Here is a 17,287-nt window from a genome sequence, read left to right on the forward strand (position 1 = left end):
TTATTTCGGTGTATAAAATGTCATATTTTACACCTACTTTTAGTTTAGTTTTAGTTAATTGTGTTAACATCGATTATTACGCTTTTAATCAAACGCAATACACAAAGAAAAAGAATGGCGCTTTGATTTTATTTTGAAGAGTGTGGCCGGAAGCTGTTTAACTCAGCCTGCCTTGACTCCTCGGAGAAGAGCTGGAGGGAAAAAAAAGGAAAAAAAACGAAGAAAAAAAGGCATATCTGAGGGGTTTGAGGGGCGGATTTGGACAAAGTTTTCCAACTGTCCCGACCCGAGGAAGCTACGGGGGGGTTGAAGGGGAGTCGAGTTCACCGGTAATTAACACAGGACTTATTAGTCGGTTGTTAATTAAGTGTTTTTTTCAGTGTGTCTGAGAGCACCGTCGTCCCAACCGCCGGAAGTCTGCATGAAGCTGCGTCTCCTACAGAGGCAACGGCGTCGACGTTTTTTTTTCCTGTCTTCGTTTTTTTTTTTTTTTTATTCGAGACTTTTTTTTTCTCTTTTTTTATTTTCTCTCAGCGAGATGAGCAGGGAGTGAGGAATGGAGGCGTAGGGAGAGCACGGATGTTTGTGTTTACTAAGCGGCGGGCTAGTTAAGCATATTGAATATACAGGCCTCCTTGTAGCTAGTGCAAGCCAGCGAACAAAAGGAGAAAATTAATGGAGGCAAGTTAGCTAGCTCCTCTCGTCTTGTTGCGTTTTTCAGCTAACGTTAGCCATGTTTGTGCATAACCCAGATATGTTATTACGCTCTTGTCAGCCGGTTGGGTGCAGTTTAACACATCTGTCCAGACTCAGTTCCAAAAAAGCACCCTGACTTAAACGATTTGTGACAAATTTGTTTTTGCAATAATTCATAAAGCACAGCTAACGTTAGCTCGGCGCTAGCCATGCCACAGTTTTTGGAGGCAGCTTGCACCCTCTCGTCCAAAAGAAAAAGAGAGGGGGGGAAGAAACAAATGTCTCTCAGAACACTGAAACATTGACTTTGTACTGCACTAATAACGGCCCCTTGCATCTGATGCTTTGCTGCAGAATCAGGGAAAATAATTAAATTGCATTGAAAGCATTTCTTTTGATTTATTTATAGACCTTGCAGTTGCAGAGGGGAGAGGAGGCTCATGAAAAACAATGCAAAACATTTCATGAGTTATGCATTGCAAATGTTTTGCATGAAATATGGCGTTACCTCAGTTGTTATTGTGATTTTTTTATGGGCCTCTCATACTCCTTTGCGGGGCTTACTGAATATCAGTTGTTATAAATTATTAAATGGCAGTTGGGCTTTACTAACATGTAATTACTTGCATGCTTTTAATGGTATGTGAGCAGGATACCATTGGCATTCACGGTCTCAAAATGTTTCAGAAAGCTAAAATAAAGTGCAAATGCATGCCAACATAGAACAATGAAACTTCCTTCTTTGCCTCTGTTAGTGGGACATAATCAGGAAACGGAAGATTACAGGTTGATTACTCACGAGATAGACAGTGGGTTTTTATTTTGGGTTTTTTTCAACTGTCAAGAAGTGTGCACTCTTGGAGAGGGTATTACTTTCACCTAATGGTGCACCCGCATCCAATTTTGTTGCAAAACTAGCCTCACTGACATGCTGCTGATAAAACACGCACTCTAAGATTGTGCAATTTGTTCATGCTGTGTAAGGGAGCAGTAAACAAGTGCATGGGCTGTGTTACAGACAATCATTAAATTCTCAAAAGCTGATTATCATTAGTGTTTTCTTAATTCTTGCTTCTGCTGCCCTCTAGACCAGTGGTTCTCAAACTTTATGTGGTCAAAGAAAAGTAAAAAGCAAGACAAATTCAAGACACACCTGTATTTATGTTTGCAGAAAACAGAGATTTAGGTTATCTGGAAGGAGGTCAGTGACAATGGTGCTTTTGAGCATGTGCATGTTGCTTTGCAGCAAGCATGTAACAGCGATCCATAGCCTTATAATGCACTTCCATATATTCAAACAAATGTTCCCACTGCATATGGTTGAGATCCCAAGCTCTTTAACAGGGGGCAGTGTTTCTTCAGGAAGGGAATTTTTAGTTTTCAGGTACAGTTTTAGCATTTTTTTATCTCCTTGCATCAAATTGCAGACAGTTTTTTAAGTAATTTCTAATAACAGTTTTTGTTTCTTTAGGTAGTATGTTTGACTTATTCCACACAGTAAAGAGATCAGTGTTATCTCCTCTTAAATGTTATCCTCTTGCCTGTCAGTTCTTTTTTTGTAAAACCAAGGGTATTTAATGTGGAATAATAGAGAAAATTAAATCTCATTTACTATGTTTTTGTGCAGTTTCAGTTATAATGTTTACTGGGCTGAGAGGGTACATCAGTATGCTTTGACACAGCATTTGGAACCACTGGTCTAGACAGAGGTTTTTGATTTCCATCCCTTCTGGGATTGACCATCTTTGCCTGATTCCTTTCACATCCTCCTCTGTACAAATCAATAGCCACAACAGAGTAAGCTTAAACTGCTCAGATTTGTCACAGACATTTTGATTGGTATCCCTAAAAACAAAGGTTAGCTGTGTAGAAAAGTGGCTCGATTTAGTGGACTAAATTTAGTCTTAGTGCTGCATGCTGATCCTGAAACTGACGTGTTCGGTGTGTCAGCGTGCGGAGGAGAAAGAAAGGAACCAGACTAAGATGACTGAAATACAGCCATGCATGGTCTCATTTAAAAGAAAAGAAACGAAAAAAGGAGGAGCAGGACAGGTGTTTTCTAAGTGTGTTGCTTTTTAATTACAGAAATAATGGACGATTCCCATTTCAACTCATCATACTTTTGGTCTCCCGTCCCCACTGTACAAGGACAGGTAGACACAACCTTATTGTTGGAATTGTCTTGAATTACACATGGTATAGTGGTCTGTGCTGTTGGAAAAAATACCCAGAAGCACTTTAAAGATTATATCACAACCTGAACATGTTGTTTTTAACACCACTAAATAATGCTGGCAACGTTGATGAAGTTATTTGACTTATTGATGGGTTCACATGATCACTCCTGTCCCTCTCCTCTCTCATCTTTTCAATCTTCTGTTCCTGTTTTCATTTGCTTTTTTTGCATCTCACCATGCCTTCGTTTTCTCTTCTCTTCCATTGTTTCTTCCTCTTCCTCTGTCTGCTCTTATCTAACCCATTAACTCCTACCCTTCACTCTCCCCAATCTTCCCATTCCTTCCTCCTTTATTCTTCTTTAATTCCTTCTGTTTTTACTGTCATTAACCTCTCATTTTCTGTCTCATTTGTTCTCCATTTTCCTTTCATCACTACGTTTATCGCCACTCTGCTTGTGTCATCTCTGGGTCGTCCTGTTTTTTTCCCGCATAAACATATGACTCTTCTTCACATCTTTCTCTTTCTTCCTGTCTTTTGTATTTTTATTTCTTTTTCAACTTCTTCCAAACACCCTCATCCTATTTCCTCTTTCAACCTGCCTTCTTCATCTCTGGCAAGTCTCCTTTCTCCTTCCCTTTCTTCCTTCCTTCCTTATCCTTTTCCTTCCACCGTCATCAAACATTTCACCCTTACTGTATCACACTCCTTTGCCCCCTAATTCCTACACCCTTCTTTCCTCTCTCCACTCCCCACTTCTGTCTAGATTGAGAACGCCATGTTCCTGAACAAGGCGAAGGAGCAACTAGGTCCAGAGAAGGCCAGTGCGCCCTCCTTTCCTCACTCTTCTGCGTCTTCCACTTCCTCCCCCCACTACCCCACGGCCGTACTCGCCATCCCCAGCTCAGTGGATGGAGTGGCTGGGGTACGTGTGATCCCTAAACAGGAAGGAGGCGGAGGCAATGTAGGGGGGGGTGGTGGTGGAAACAGCAATAGCGGACCCCTGAGTGCGGTGGGGGCACACCTGCACCAGTCGCACACTTCCCAGAACGTCACCGTTGTGCCTGTTCCCTCCACGGGTATCATGACTGCAGGTGAGTGAGCAGCTCTGATGTTTTCACCAACCTGAGTCGTAGATGATTTTCCAGTTTGTCTTTTTTCTTATTTTGCAAATTGTGAAAAAAAAATTCTCTGAAAAGGTCTATTAAAAAAAAACTTGCCTGATTTAAATTTGGCCAGTCTCCTGTTCAAGATCATCTTCTTGTGCACCTCTGGATGTTTATTTGATCTTGGTGGCATCCCTGTTATGTCTGTTTGCATGTGTGCTTCAGTGTTACAGAATTTTTAAAAGACCATTTTCTTAAAAAAAAAAAATGTATCCAAATGTATTTTAATTTTAAAATATATATTTTCCCTACTTTATGGCAGTAACTGGTAGTATTTTAATATAATTCTACAAGACTGCATGAATGCACCTGCAAGGTGTCTGTAAGTGACTAATTAAAAAAACTAGAAGAAAAACAAGCTATTAACTCCATGGTTTTTGAAGGGAAACATATGAGATGAGATCATGCTGTCCTAATGTGTCCTTGGGCAGGACACTTCACCCGTTGCCTACTGGTGGTGGTCAGAGGGCCCGTTGGTGCCAGTGTCCGGCAGCCTCGCCTCTGTCAGTGCGCCCCAGGGCTGCTGTGGCTACAATATAGCTTTCCATCACCAGTGTGTGAATGTGTGTGTGAATGGGTGGATGACTGAATGTAGTGTAAAGCGCTTTGGGGTCCATAGGGACTAAGTAAAGTGCTATACAAATACAGGCCATTTACCATTTAATGTGAGAAACATGAAGCTAAAATTAACTACAGCAGTGTGTGCACCTCTTTTAAAAAGGAAATGGCAGTGAGATCATGTAAATGTCCCCAGGTGAAGCTAGACGGTCAAAAATCTGCTATGTTATGCTCAGTCATTTGAAAAAAGTTTGGGATGCAGGTGTTCTTCAGATTCCCAATACTGGCCCAAAACCTGGCCCCATCAAACAGTACGTGATGACGTGATGACACGCACCACAGATCATGTTGTTTGCACTTTTATGTTTTTCATCAGACTCCTCAGGATGTCATATTGGAACTTCACATTATCAGACTCATCCTGGGAGTGCAGCAGGCACGGCTGCTTCCTCACACCCACTCGAGACAATGGTAGCAATTCCATCAGAAGTTGCTCTAGAAAAAGCGAACAGTTCTTTTTTTATTTACAGAAGCAACATGTAGCAGCACAGAGCATAGGAGAAGGGCAGGAAGTAACAGACAAAGGAACAGAGTTGAAAGTTAGTCAGTTTTTAAAATAAAACCCAGCAGGCATACTAAATGTGTTGTTTCTGAAATGCTTTAAAAGTGTGCCAGAGACATCACAGTGGAGACACTCATCATGTCTCTCAAAGTTACCCTGGAGAACGATATCATGGTGTCCAACCGTGTGTATGTTTAAAAACACACCGGGCTTGCTCGTGGTCTCACTCCTCATCAGACATACTTGGAACTGTGGTATAAAAACCGGTTAGCTGTGGACTGCTTGGACCCAGGTCTCGTCACCAAGCATGTACCTTGATCAGCTTGAAACTGATGTTTGCTTGCTGACACAGTTTGATTTCCTGCGGTTATACACAGTGCATACCGTGTAAATAATCAGAATGAGAGCAATACAAAAAGAGCAGCCATGTTGGAAGCTGTCTGCAGATCCCATAAAAGATGATCTCAAATGGGAGTTCAGCCAAATTTAAACCAGGTAAGGTCTTTGGTTTTTATAGAACTCTTTCCAGAACTTTTTGAACTCTACCCATATTTGTTGGTGTCACAAGATATGTGCATAGGAGTGAATGACACTGTACATATTAATCTGCAGTGGCTACTAATCACAATCTCAACAGGGTTTTTTTTTTCAGTTTCCATTTAGGTGTTAGTAGTAGTACTTAGTGTTAATATTAGCAGTTTTATCCCTTTTTTATGCACAGCTTGTTTAAAAATATTCGTTAAAATCTTTTGTATAAACCTTAGCAAGTCTTGTGTTAGTGCTGTAGCTTTGTCCTTTATAAGATATTGTGTGGCTTTCAAGTTGCAAGGTTGAAAATCAAAGTTCTTTTATCACTACATCATCCATTAACTGTTAGTTAGAATAAAAGCCTAACAGAGTGAGATCGGGACGGCCAGATCACAGTTTTTCTTTTCCTCTTAGCGGGGTTAGTGATCACCACCCCACAGGGCACACTGGTCCCCACCGCCTCCACGCAGTCTTTTGTAGCTGGACACCCCACTGCCACCACCATGATAGTGTCTGCAGTGCACCCCTCAAATTCAGGTAATACACAGGTGCAGGTCACCATCATTTTAATAATTTCAACGTAAAAAAAATGATGAGGCTCAGGGCTCCTTTTTACCATTTTATTTTAGACTCTTGATTCCTGTTCCCACCCAGATGTATTCTTGCAATTGCACTGTTACATCCATACACAATCAAACACATCTGTGTATCTGTCTTATGTAAGGTTTGGTGTTGAGCTGTGCATCATAATTTTTCCAAACTGTCCCTATTTTCACTCAACACTCCCTGTTTCCTTTCCCTTCTTTCTTTCTTAATTTTCTCTCATTTATAGATAAGAAGGAGGACATTTCTCCTGCTGTTGTCATGCCGGCACCATCAAAACGAGGCAGGAAAAGCAAACAGGTGATGAGCAGGGTGGCTGGAGTGGGTGGGGTCCTCCCTCCAGGAAGTGATGCATTAATACTGGCACACCTTGCTGCTGGTGGACAGGTGAATTTTCTATGTTCTTTCTTTTTTCCTTGTTTCCTTTTATAAAACCAACTATGAGGCATTTTACCTTCACAACCATAAGTAATTTTTTTTATTATTGTATTGTAGCACCACGCTGGTGACCCATATGATCTGTCAAATGATGAGGATGATCACACTAACAAAGACGGACCCAAATCTTACAGGTAGGATAAAGTGCGTTAAGTTTAGGAAAATATTAATGGTGTTTTAGATACTTGCAGTTTTATTCTGTGCTGTGTTTATCATAACTGTTTTCTTCTTCTCTTCTCCTCTCATTCCTTGCCTGCCAAGGTGTCGGATGTGCGCAGTGACGTTCTTCAGCAAGTCAGACATGCAGATCCACGCCAAGTCCCATACCGAGGCCAAGCCCCACAAGTGCCCCCACTGCTCCAAGTCGTTTGCCAACTCCAGCTACCTGTCCCAGCACATTCGTATCCACAGCGGGGCCAAGCCCTACACCTGCACGTACTGCCAGAAAACTTTCAGGCAGCTCAGTCACCTACAGCAGCACACACGGTACTGGGCCTGAGTGTGTGCGTGTGTTAAAATGTGTGCATGTGAACATCTGTGTGGTGATAGATAAATGGAAGAAGGAGTGGTGAGCTTGGGACTTGTCTGGGTTGTTTTGGGGAGTGCTGACAGTGTAAAGCTCTTTCTGCACAGTCAAAGTATCATCTTTGAAAGTCCCCAAAACTTAAATTATTTCATGCCTCTAAACCTGTTATTTTTAAGTACTTGTCTTTGACCATTCATTCTTTTCTAAAATCTGGGACCCACTGTGAGAATGGGAAGTCAGTTTCCTGAGTCAGTATCTAAAGGTAATTAAATACAACTCCTACACAGTCTCACTTACAGCTGCAATATTTATTAAGTTACAATGGCTACCTGAGGTTCATCAGGTATGTGGGCAACATATCCATATTCCTATATTAGATATACCTGTTCAACCACTTGTTAACACGAATATTTAATCAGCCAATCACATGGCATACTACTACTGAAATTCCTTAATTCTCCCAGCATTCAGTCAAAGTATTTTTTTTCCCTGGCAAGTAATTTACTAGTGATTTAAACAAGAGAAAAAACAAGTTCAAATGCATCCAGGCACCAGGTCTCCATTTGTCCGTGTCTGAACTGGAGTATAACCCAGGCTTTAGTCCAATTAATGTCATTTGTTTCCTTATATATGCAGAGAATCAGATACTCGGTATTCCAACAGTAAGTGAGACAGGATGATTGAGTTATATTTAAATGCCTTTTCTCACCAACACACCTGTCTACCAAAATATCCATCCCCTTTTTGTTTTGTTTCAGCATCTTCTCTAGATGTCTCTGTTATTCAGATGTCTTTATTAAAACATTTTCTTTTCATTCTCAGCAAGATAAAAACTCTAAAACATTTTTTAAGAATGCACGATACAAGTCTAAGTACACTTTGCATACTAACTATACGTGCTGTGCCTAAAAAATACATCCTGATATACAGTTTTTAACCTGCATGTTTTACACCCCTTTTTACTGTGGTAAAGGCGCTAATCGGACACTAAAATTAGTTTTACTTTTACTATATTTCATTAATTGTGACAGTATGAGTGATAAATCTATCTCCCATCCAGGCTGTCACCTTTCTGATAAATGTGTTAATTTTATGTTGACCTTGTCATTCACCTTCATGCTTTCATTTCCCTCATTTCCATGCACTGGGTTTTCTCTGTGGGTTTCAGGCCATTAATTTTAAAGAGGAAGATGTGCTCCGCTGGCCTGGCACTCATCTTGAATTTACATTTTGGTTTGACTGCAGCAGACTCAGACATTCATAGATACACTACACTCACACTTCACTCAAAGTAGTGCACACCAAAAGGAGAGAGAGACTGCGAGAGAGAGAGAGAGAGAGAGAAAGAGAAAAGCGTGACTGTGCTTGCTGTATGTTTCGTTCTGTGTTTTCACAACTCAGACACAGCACAAAGAGCACACTGTCAAACGTAGTAATCTGTGATCAATACTTGATCGATCAGATCCTTTTAGTTTAAATGCATGATTTGGTCTTCGGTTCATTATGAAGTTTGGTCATGCTGTAGCTTAAAAATCTCTCGCTGTTTCTCTCTCTCTCTGTGTTTCTCTCTCCCTCCCACCCCCTTAACCCTCCAATCCCGGTTTCCCGTGTTAGAAACCACACTGAGGCCAAGCCCCACAAGTGTCCCCACTGCTCCAAGTCGTTTGCCAACTCCAGCTACCTGTCCCAGCACATCCGCATCCACACCGGGGCCAAGCCCTACACCTGCTCCTACTGCCAGAAAACATTCAGGCAGCTCAGTCACCTACAGCAGCACACACGGTACTGGGCCGAGCTGGGCGGGTTTTGAATGTGTGCATGTATGGGAGCAGGTGCATGGAGAGTTATGTCACTGTGCTTGTGTCCTTCTTTTTGAGTTATTGTGTGTTTATAGTATCTATCAAATCTGACATGTACTTTTTTTCTTTTATAAGATGGATCTGTTCTGCCCACTTCCATATTTTAACTCTTAGATGCTACTAGAGTAGCTCGGCATGCCTCAAAGATCAAAATAATCCATATTTATGTTTTACTACAAACATACACTGAGGTGTAAACCAGATTCAAAAGTTAAGGGTGAGTGACCCATAAAAAATAGTTTTCAGCGGATGTTAGAAACAATCAAACCACAGATTAGCTCAACCTAATGGAAGGCGAAAGGCTGTTACAAAGCTAGGCACTACCACCTGAAAGGACAGAAGAATGTGGTTGATGTGTGATTACTGGCATGTATTAGCAGCCTAGTTTATCTGTTATAAAACTTTATTTCATAGCTTATTGCTTCATCATAAAATCCCAAAAAAGAGAAACGTTTCGTTGTTTGGATTAGTGACGAAACATTCCTCCCACTGAAAACGCTACGTCCACATGAACAGAATCAACTTTTTGGGATTTTCTTACCTGGATGATTGAGCATGCATCAAGACACTTCATGATAAAATGTGCTAAAACAGAGGATGTGATTTTAAAGTGCACAAATAGCAACCAAAGGTCACACTATTCAAATTTACCAAAGCCGTTTCCTTCTCGAGGAAGTGAAAGTAGAAGTTTAAGAAACTGCAACATGAGGAAGCAAGGGGCTGAGCTGATCTAGAAGTATCTTAACTTTGTCAGTACGTCAAACTTGACATCACCTATGTTTTGTTTTGACTGTGATTTCCCAGGATTCACACCGGTGACCGGCCGTACAAGTGTAATCATCCTGGCTGTGAAAAAGCTTTCACTCAGTTGTCCAACCTCCAGGTACTGAATCCACAGGTTTTCTCTTTGCCACTGACATGATCATTACTTTACTAAGGCTCTAGTGCTACTAGAATATATTTACTTGCAAGCCAGTGGTTCTCATACTCATCCAGGTTCCACAGGTTGGGTTTTGTAGACAAAATGTACAACCAAGTGTGGTGGAGTAGTAGATATGTTGATGCTTACCTTTTTTTTCACAGAAATTTTATTTTGGATCATTTTTCATTGTTAATAATTAAAAAGAGATTTAAAAATTCAACATGTTGGCCAATATTTTTTTTGAGAGACATAAAGCACAAACAGGTCTCCCTAACATTTGTTATATGAAGTTAATTATCAGGCTTTCCTGAGATAATGGGACAGTGCAGTTTAAAAATAATCATGTTTTATTGTCACAGGTCATGAATTACTAATGTCTCCTTTTTAATTTTCATTTATCAGCTTTAATCCCGATGCTGATATTTTAGCAAATATTGCCTGATATATCAGCCGGACTCTAGTCTGAAAAGAGTGATTTTCTTGCCTTTTCTATTGTAGTCAAGATCAAATTACATATTCCTAGTTTTTACATGCCTCTTTTATTTATTTATTTTTCCATCACAGTCTCACCGTCGGCAGCATAACAAAGACAAGCCGTACAAGTGCCACAACTGTAACCGTGGTTACACAGATGCTGCCAGTCTAGAGGTTCACCTGTCCACACACACCGTGAAACACGCCAAGCTGTTCTCCTGTGGCCTCTGCAACCGATCCTATACCTCGGTAAGACTTCTGGTATCTGACATGCAGTTTACTGAAAGTGTAGATTTGGTTGTACTGCAACAGAGAAGACGTAACAGGAGAGAGTTGGCAGGAATTGTACTGCTGGTTTGCAGATGCTTTACTGTTATTACACTATTGTTTACAATCCATAAGTCTGTCTGACATGCATTATATGCAGTGTTGGTCAAGTTACTTGAAAAAAGTAATCAGTAACTAATTACTGATTACTTCCCCAAAAAAGTAATCCCGTTACTTTACTGATTACTTATTTTCAAAAGTAATTAATTACTTAGTTACTTAGTTACTTTTTAAAAACACGATTTACAACCTGAATAGGTAATAAAGCGATAGATCTTTCAGCCCAATTCTACTTTTTCTGCATAATCCATCATACAAAATGTAATCAAATGGAAAAGTCTCTTTTTTTAACTTGTTTTATCAGTTTTAATCTTTTAACTTTATGCATCAAGCAAAAATTTAATTATATGCAACATTCTCTGACTTGAATAAATTAGTTTAACATTTAAACCTATTTTCTGCACATTCCAGCACATAAAATAAAATATTTTTTGTGTTTACACTCAGTCTTTCAAATAGATGCAAGTAAAACACAGCAGAAAATAAATAAAGTCAAAGACTCAGCGGTCCTGTTGCTCTATTTTCACCTGTAAAGCAGGACTGGGGTAGGCGGAGGTTTACCCTGGTGCAGGTGTGCCGCGGTCAGTTGAAGAATCCGCGAGTTTCTCTGTGAATTTCGTTGCGCACTCGGTGCTTGCTTGGAAGTTTAGGGGTTTTTTTTCGCTGTAAAAAGTTTTCTTCCCACGCACAACTGACGCTAATGTTTTTGTCACTTTTTATGGAATCAAACTCAAAATAAGGTCAGTACTTCCACGCTTTAAATGCTGCACGCTCATACTCTCTCCTGCACTCGATATATGATCCATTGTTGATCTGCACACAGCTGTTGTCACCAACGGTGCACTCGCTTACGTCACTGTCATGAGACATTCTCGCAAAAAAATCACGGTTTTAGTAACGCAGTAACGCAGCGTTCCTACGGGAAAGTAACTGTAATCTAATTACCGATTTTGCAATAGTAATCCCTTACTTTACTCGTTACTTGAAAAAAGTAATCAGATTACAGTAACGCGTTACAAGTAACGCGTTACTGCCCATCTCTGATTATATGTAGAGCTCTAATGAGCCTTTTGTTCTGATCTCAGGTCTTAGAATAGAATAATATAATGATTATTACTGCAAAGCACTGATCATCCCTCTCTGCCAAAATCATTGTTCGTGCAGTTTAAGCCAGATGCTGTATAGCAGCTGGTACTGTTAATGTATCTAGCAATTATATAATTATGCACATACATCATCAATGGGCACAGGCATTGTGTCTTTGGGTTGTTCATAGAGCAGGGCGATATGACCAACAATATTTATCACGATATACATTTGAAAATTTGCGATAATGATATAACTGACGATATAATTGACACTAGACAAAATACTTTACGAGTCCACAACTTTATTTGTGCAAAAAAATAATAATAAAAAAATCAATGTATTTTCACTTAAACAAGCAGCTGTTTTTTATGTGCATTAAAGTTATATAAAAGTTTAACAGTGTAAATGCAAATTCCTTGCTGTCAGTTTAACCAAAAGGCATTTCCAGTGGAAATTGGCTGACATATCCTCAGCATAACCATGTATAATATCCACAAAACTTAAAAAGAGGTTATACACACACAAAACCGTAATATTATGTTGAAGCACAGTACGTATCACTCCGCGAGGCGCCTGCCTACGATAGCCGTAATGCTCCGACAATCCATCAAGCGGTGCGGCTTCGTAGCTTAGCAAAGTCGTACTGAAACATTTGACAGATTTTCAAGCACCGTGTACATAAAATCGTTTCGAGGTCAGTAAACACAACCAGAATTCATACATAAGGCACACAGGATTATAAGGGGCTCTGTCGATTTTCAGAAAAATCCAAGGATTGATTTTAAGTGTGCCGTATTTTCCAAAAAACATGGTAATAACGACGGCCCGCTAGCATGCTCTACCAAAAATAGTGCTTTGTTGCGTATCTGACGGACGAAAGCTAAACCAGTTCCACACCACTGACGTTGCAACATTTTTACAAACCAATTCTGGTTCATCCGTTTCATTCAACGATCCGCTTTCGCCCTTCTTATTCTCCGTCGCCGCCATGTGCGTATGTAAACAAAGACACTGCACATGTGCGTTTTACCCATATTCTATCGTGATATTTCATTTTCTTATAGTTGCCCAACATCATACCGGTATTACCGTGAACGGTATGATATGGCCCAGCCCTAGTTGTTCATAGATATTTTGGGAGTGCGTGAAGGATATTTCTTCAGATTGAACACAAATGTTCATTTAGTCTTCAGATGGCACAAATGTCTAATGTGGATTAAATTATTTACCCAAAAGCTAAAAAAAAATTAGCTTCACTTTCACATCCAGATGTTTTGCGGCACTTTTCTGCCCAGCAGCAAAACTCATTAACTCAAAAATCATTCACTATAAATATTAACGCTCTCAGGCTCAAATTAAACTTTTTGTTGCTAATGCACAACTGCAGTGGTACTTCTGAGTAAAAAAAACTCATAAAATATGTATGTGGGGTAATCAGGTTGTTAGTTTTTAACTGTTGCAAATTGGCACGCCTGCCTTGAGAGGGTTAAATGGCTGGTTAGTGATGCCATACAACCACAAAGCTATATTAATAGTTTTCTGAGAAAATGTAATGACATAGTCTGCTCTGTGAACTGCTGTATTAAAAAAATCAAAACACATTCTTCCTGTTTTTCTTTCCTGACATCATGTGTTCTACTTCTGTCATCCGGTCTCCAGGAGACGTATCTAATGAAACACATGAAGAAGCACAACCCCGACCCATTAACAGTGGCAGCAACAGTAGCTGCTCAACAGGCCCAGGGTCTGACACCAGGCAGGGGCCGAGGCCGCGGTCGAGGGAGAGGTGCGGGCAGAGCGAGCCAGCTCCAAAACCAGACGAACCCTAACAACAACCAGAACCCAAACCCCGGACCCCCAGGCAGCTACCAGCCACAACAGCAACCCACAGAATCTGTGGTCCCCTGCCCATTTGATCTACACCAGTACAAGACAGTGTCAGCCAGCGAGATCCAGTACAAACCAGTCACTGTGGCAGACCTGCCAGTGACCCACAAAGACCTCTGCCTAACCGTCTCCACATCAGCCATACAGGTGGAGCACATGAACTCATAGGCTGCGTCTTCCTGCTCTGCTCGAGGGATTAGTTGAGTAAAAATGGTCCATATGTACAAGTAATTTAACTGTATTCAGTATTAGAGCCTTCTTAAAATCAGGGGAAAAACAGCTGATTGGGTGAATTTCTATAATTCAGATCTTCTATTTTAATGACACATCACTGAATTTCAAAGTGTAAAAACACTAGTGTATTCAGTTTAGACTTCTGTAGCTTTCAGTGAGATTATTTTTTAAAAGCGGTTAGTCGGGTAATGCAATACAATCATGGATAGAAGTAAATTTGAATTCACCCACTTAAGAAGCTTTGATGCTGAGTACAACCATAAATTACTTACACAGATATTTTACAGTGTGCTTCTTGATTCCTGAGCCCACTTGCCATGTATCTCTCAGTCCTGCTCTGAGGGATCTTTGGAGGATAAAGGTGTAAAATATCTGTAAAATTAAAAAAATAATTTCACTATTCTTTGAGCAGTTATGGTCCAAAGAATAGTGTAAATGTTGAAGACATTCAGATCACATTAATCTGAACATTCATCACTTATTAGTTCAAGCCAAAACAAAGAAAGGAGTGAATGATGGGAGACTGTAGAGATTCATGAGAGCATCTGAAGCAGCGGTGCAAAAATGTTTAAACAGCATCTGAAAGGCACAGTCGGGTGTCGCAGACTACATCAGAAACACTGAATTGGAGCTACAAAGGAAGGAGCAGCAGGAAGAAAAATGAAGCGTGCGTTTGGGAAGTCTCGCTAAAGCCTGCAGCCGAATCTCAAAAGTGTACATTTCACAGATCATGATGTCCTTATTTACACCCACCTCCTCTCAGAGGAGCGAGGAAACATTTCCCAAAGTATTAAATAAGATAGCGCGATCGGTCGGAGAATGCACTAAATGTAAGGAGTCCACAGCAGGAACCACGACAGAAAGAGAGAAAAACGGGGGTGGGAGGGGTCATAACGAAAGCACTTGATGAAACTTACTTCACGCCTATGTTTTTCATCCTTTACCTTTTTTTTATATATCATATGTATGTATTTTTCTACCAACAGAGAAACGTGTGATCAAACAGGAAGCAACGTGAGCGCATGAATGTGATGGAACAGAGAGAAAAGTCCTAACAGAACGTCTTGGTCCCTTTTTTTTCTTTTTTTTTGTTGCTATTCAACTGTTTACTGTCCTCCAATGACTTAAGGCAGCCCAGTTTGTTATTGTCAGGATGGTTGTTGGGAAAATAATGATTGTGTGATGAAAATGGCTGACAGGTACTGTTATTAATCTTTTTTTTTTTTAAAGAACTTTTCATACATATTATTACTACTTTCATTATAACTGTATTGCAAATGTTATCCACATTATTATCAATCTGAGGCATTATGATATTGCAGTATGCTGTACATAAAATACATAGAAAAGACTTTTTCATCTGTAAAAGGGAAGTATGTCTTGTGTAAAGCATCTATGAAAACTAAAGGAAATCAAATTAACATGTACCAAATCACTGGCAGTGTCCCAGGTCAACTTTAAAGCTGACGGGCTGTGAGACCGTCACGCTCAGCAAAGTGAGGAGATGACGGGAGAATAATTGTTTCCTTTATCACAACCACAGCCACCATCTACAGACTGTGAAACTGATCTTAATTAGGACTTAACCAGAGATGAGTCAACTAAACCTCATGTGTGATAATTGGGCAAAGAATTAGGATGTATCTATTTGTTCCCTTTTGATGTCAGTGAACTCTAAAGCTCTGCCTTTTAAATCATATAAATACTTTTCTAAAGTCTGTCCTCATAACTTAATCCCAATGGCAGGCAACGGCACAGATATTGTACCAATATCAGTGAATTGCAAGAAGAAAATTAGCAGGGACTTTAATTAGTTATTTAAAATATTTTTGGGCATAAGGGAAGCACTTTGGTAAAACTATCTCTAATTCCACATTTGTGCTTTTGTTATATAGGTTCACTGTAGGGCAGGACTTGAGTATTGTTCCCTGGACTAATGGAAATTGGGGCAACAGTGTGGATGAATTTATACAGATTTTTAAAGTAACAAGTTGTTTTGTACTAAGGAAATGAAAATAACTTAATTATCAATGAGCTAAAATGGCATTCTCAAGTCTCCTAAATTATTCCCATTCCCAATTACTCAGTCATATAATTGTAACACAACAGATAATTAGCCAAATCTCATATTTATCAGTATCCCAGTGACATTGATGGTGAATATGTACCAATATTGGTGGATCCCTAATACATTATAAACAGGGACCACTGGGGCTTCCCAGAGGTGCAGTTTGGCTAAAATATATAATTCCACAGGTGTTGTGCTAAGTTTACTGTTGGGGATTGATTCCTGAACGTATGGGAAAAAATGGTCTCAATTACTCAGAGAACCATGTTAATACTGTAACCATATGATATTTAAAACTAACGTATCCATGATACATCTGCAAATAATCAAAGCATGATTAAGAGAAGCTGTGACCTTGGTGACCTGGGACACCGCACACGCCGTCTCTAACCAATCACAAATGTTCAGGATGCCCATACAGACGGCTGATTGTCTCCATGTATACTCCTTGTATTTCATTGTGTCTTTTTATGAGAAATAACCCATTCTCAATATTCTTGTTAATGTTATTACCAGTGCTCCTGATAATACAGTTAACTGCCCTCTTATGCTACACTCTTCATACTGTATGCACAGTTACACCTCTTGCTCATCTGAACAGACTGTTTCTTCCCTTATGGAGAATAAAGTTCAAAACCTGTTTATGATGAAAGCACTACATTTTTTATTGGTATTTTATTAAAATCAACAGTACATATTATTAATGAACATTTATAATGAAAGTTACTTTTGGCTGCTCTTTTGTTACAGCATGTAGCTCCACGTGGTCAGTTTTATCCTAGATACCCAGGGTAAAGATCAGGGGGTATTTTTCTCAAAACTAATGAAGTTGAATTTTTGATTCAGGTTCAGGGAATCTGTGATTCTACCATCCCCACGTGGTTTGGAAATTGCAGTGGACTATGCTGCAAAGGCTTAGCAATGGTATGAAAAGGATTCACATGCTTAGGAGACTGTCTACACCAAGACCTACAACGTGATGTGTTTCTTTTAGCTCCATTTGTAGAAAAACAATGCTTTTGCTAGGAAAGCATATACAAACTGCACATGGATTTTTATAGAGTGTACGTGTGTCTTACTAGAAGCAGTCCAAAGGTTTCTGTCATAAAAATTAT

The 17,287-nt window shown here is 39.8% G+C and overlaps 1 protein-coding gene across 5 annotated transcripts; it reads left to right on the forward strand.

Annotated features, from left to right (window-relative positions):
• The first annotated feature begins 169 nt into the window (after positions 1 to 169).
• Positions 170 to 16,814, forward strand: znf384a (zinc finger protein 384 a). 5 transcript variants are annotated; one of them, XM_084920211.1, is made up of 11 exons: positions 171 to 329; positions 2,782 to 2,849; positions 3,638 to 3,965; positions 6,100 to 6,222; positions 6,518 to 6,675; positions 6,784 to 6,860; positions 6,988 to 7,212; positions 8,867 to 9,034; positions 9,916 to 9,994; positions 10,598 to 10,756; positions 13,643 to 16,814. In XM_084920211.1, the coding sequence occupies exons 2-11, from the start codon at positions 2,787 to 2,789 to the stop codon at positions 14,036 to 14,038; spliced, it is 1,776 nt and encodes a 591-aa protein (XP_084776337.1). In that variant the 5' UTR covers positions 171 to 329; positions 2,782 to 2,786; the 3' UTR covers positions 14,039 to 16,814. The 5 variants fall into 5 exon arrangements, with proteins under 5 accessions (XP_084776340.1, XP_084776337.1, XP_084776341.1 ...); XM_084920212.1 differs by lacking the exon at positions 171 to 329 and adding an exon at positions 365 to 681; XM_084920214.1 differs by lacking the exon at positions 6,100 to 6,222 and having other exon boundaries at positions 170 to 329.
• Positions 16,815 to 17,287: the final 473 nt, after the last annotated feature.

This window comes from Perissodus microlepis, chromosome 22, assembly GCF_051167445.1.
Source record: "Perissodus microlepis isolate ML-2025 ecotype Zambia chromosome 22, ASM5116744v1, whole genome shotgun sequence".
NCBI classification, from domain to species: Eukaryota; Metazoa; Chordata; class Actinopteri; order Cichliformes; family Cichlidae; genus Perissodus; species Perissodus microlepis.

Bases quoted from the DNA above. Each gene is read 5' to 3' on its own strand.
- znf384a (XM_084920211.1), top strand. From the start codon at position 2,787: ATGGACGATTCCCATTTCAACTCATCATACTTTTGGTCTCCCGTCCCC. The intron at 9,035-9,915 runs GTACTGGGCCGA...GTGATTTCCCAG, and splicing joins CACCTACAGCAGCACACACG to GATTCACACCGGTGACCGGC. The intron at 10,757-13,642 runs GTAAGACTTCTG...TCCGGTCTCCAG, and splicing joins GCAACCGATCCTATACCTCG to GAGACGTATCTAATGAAACA.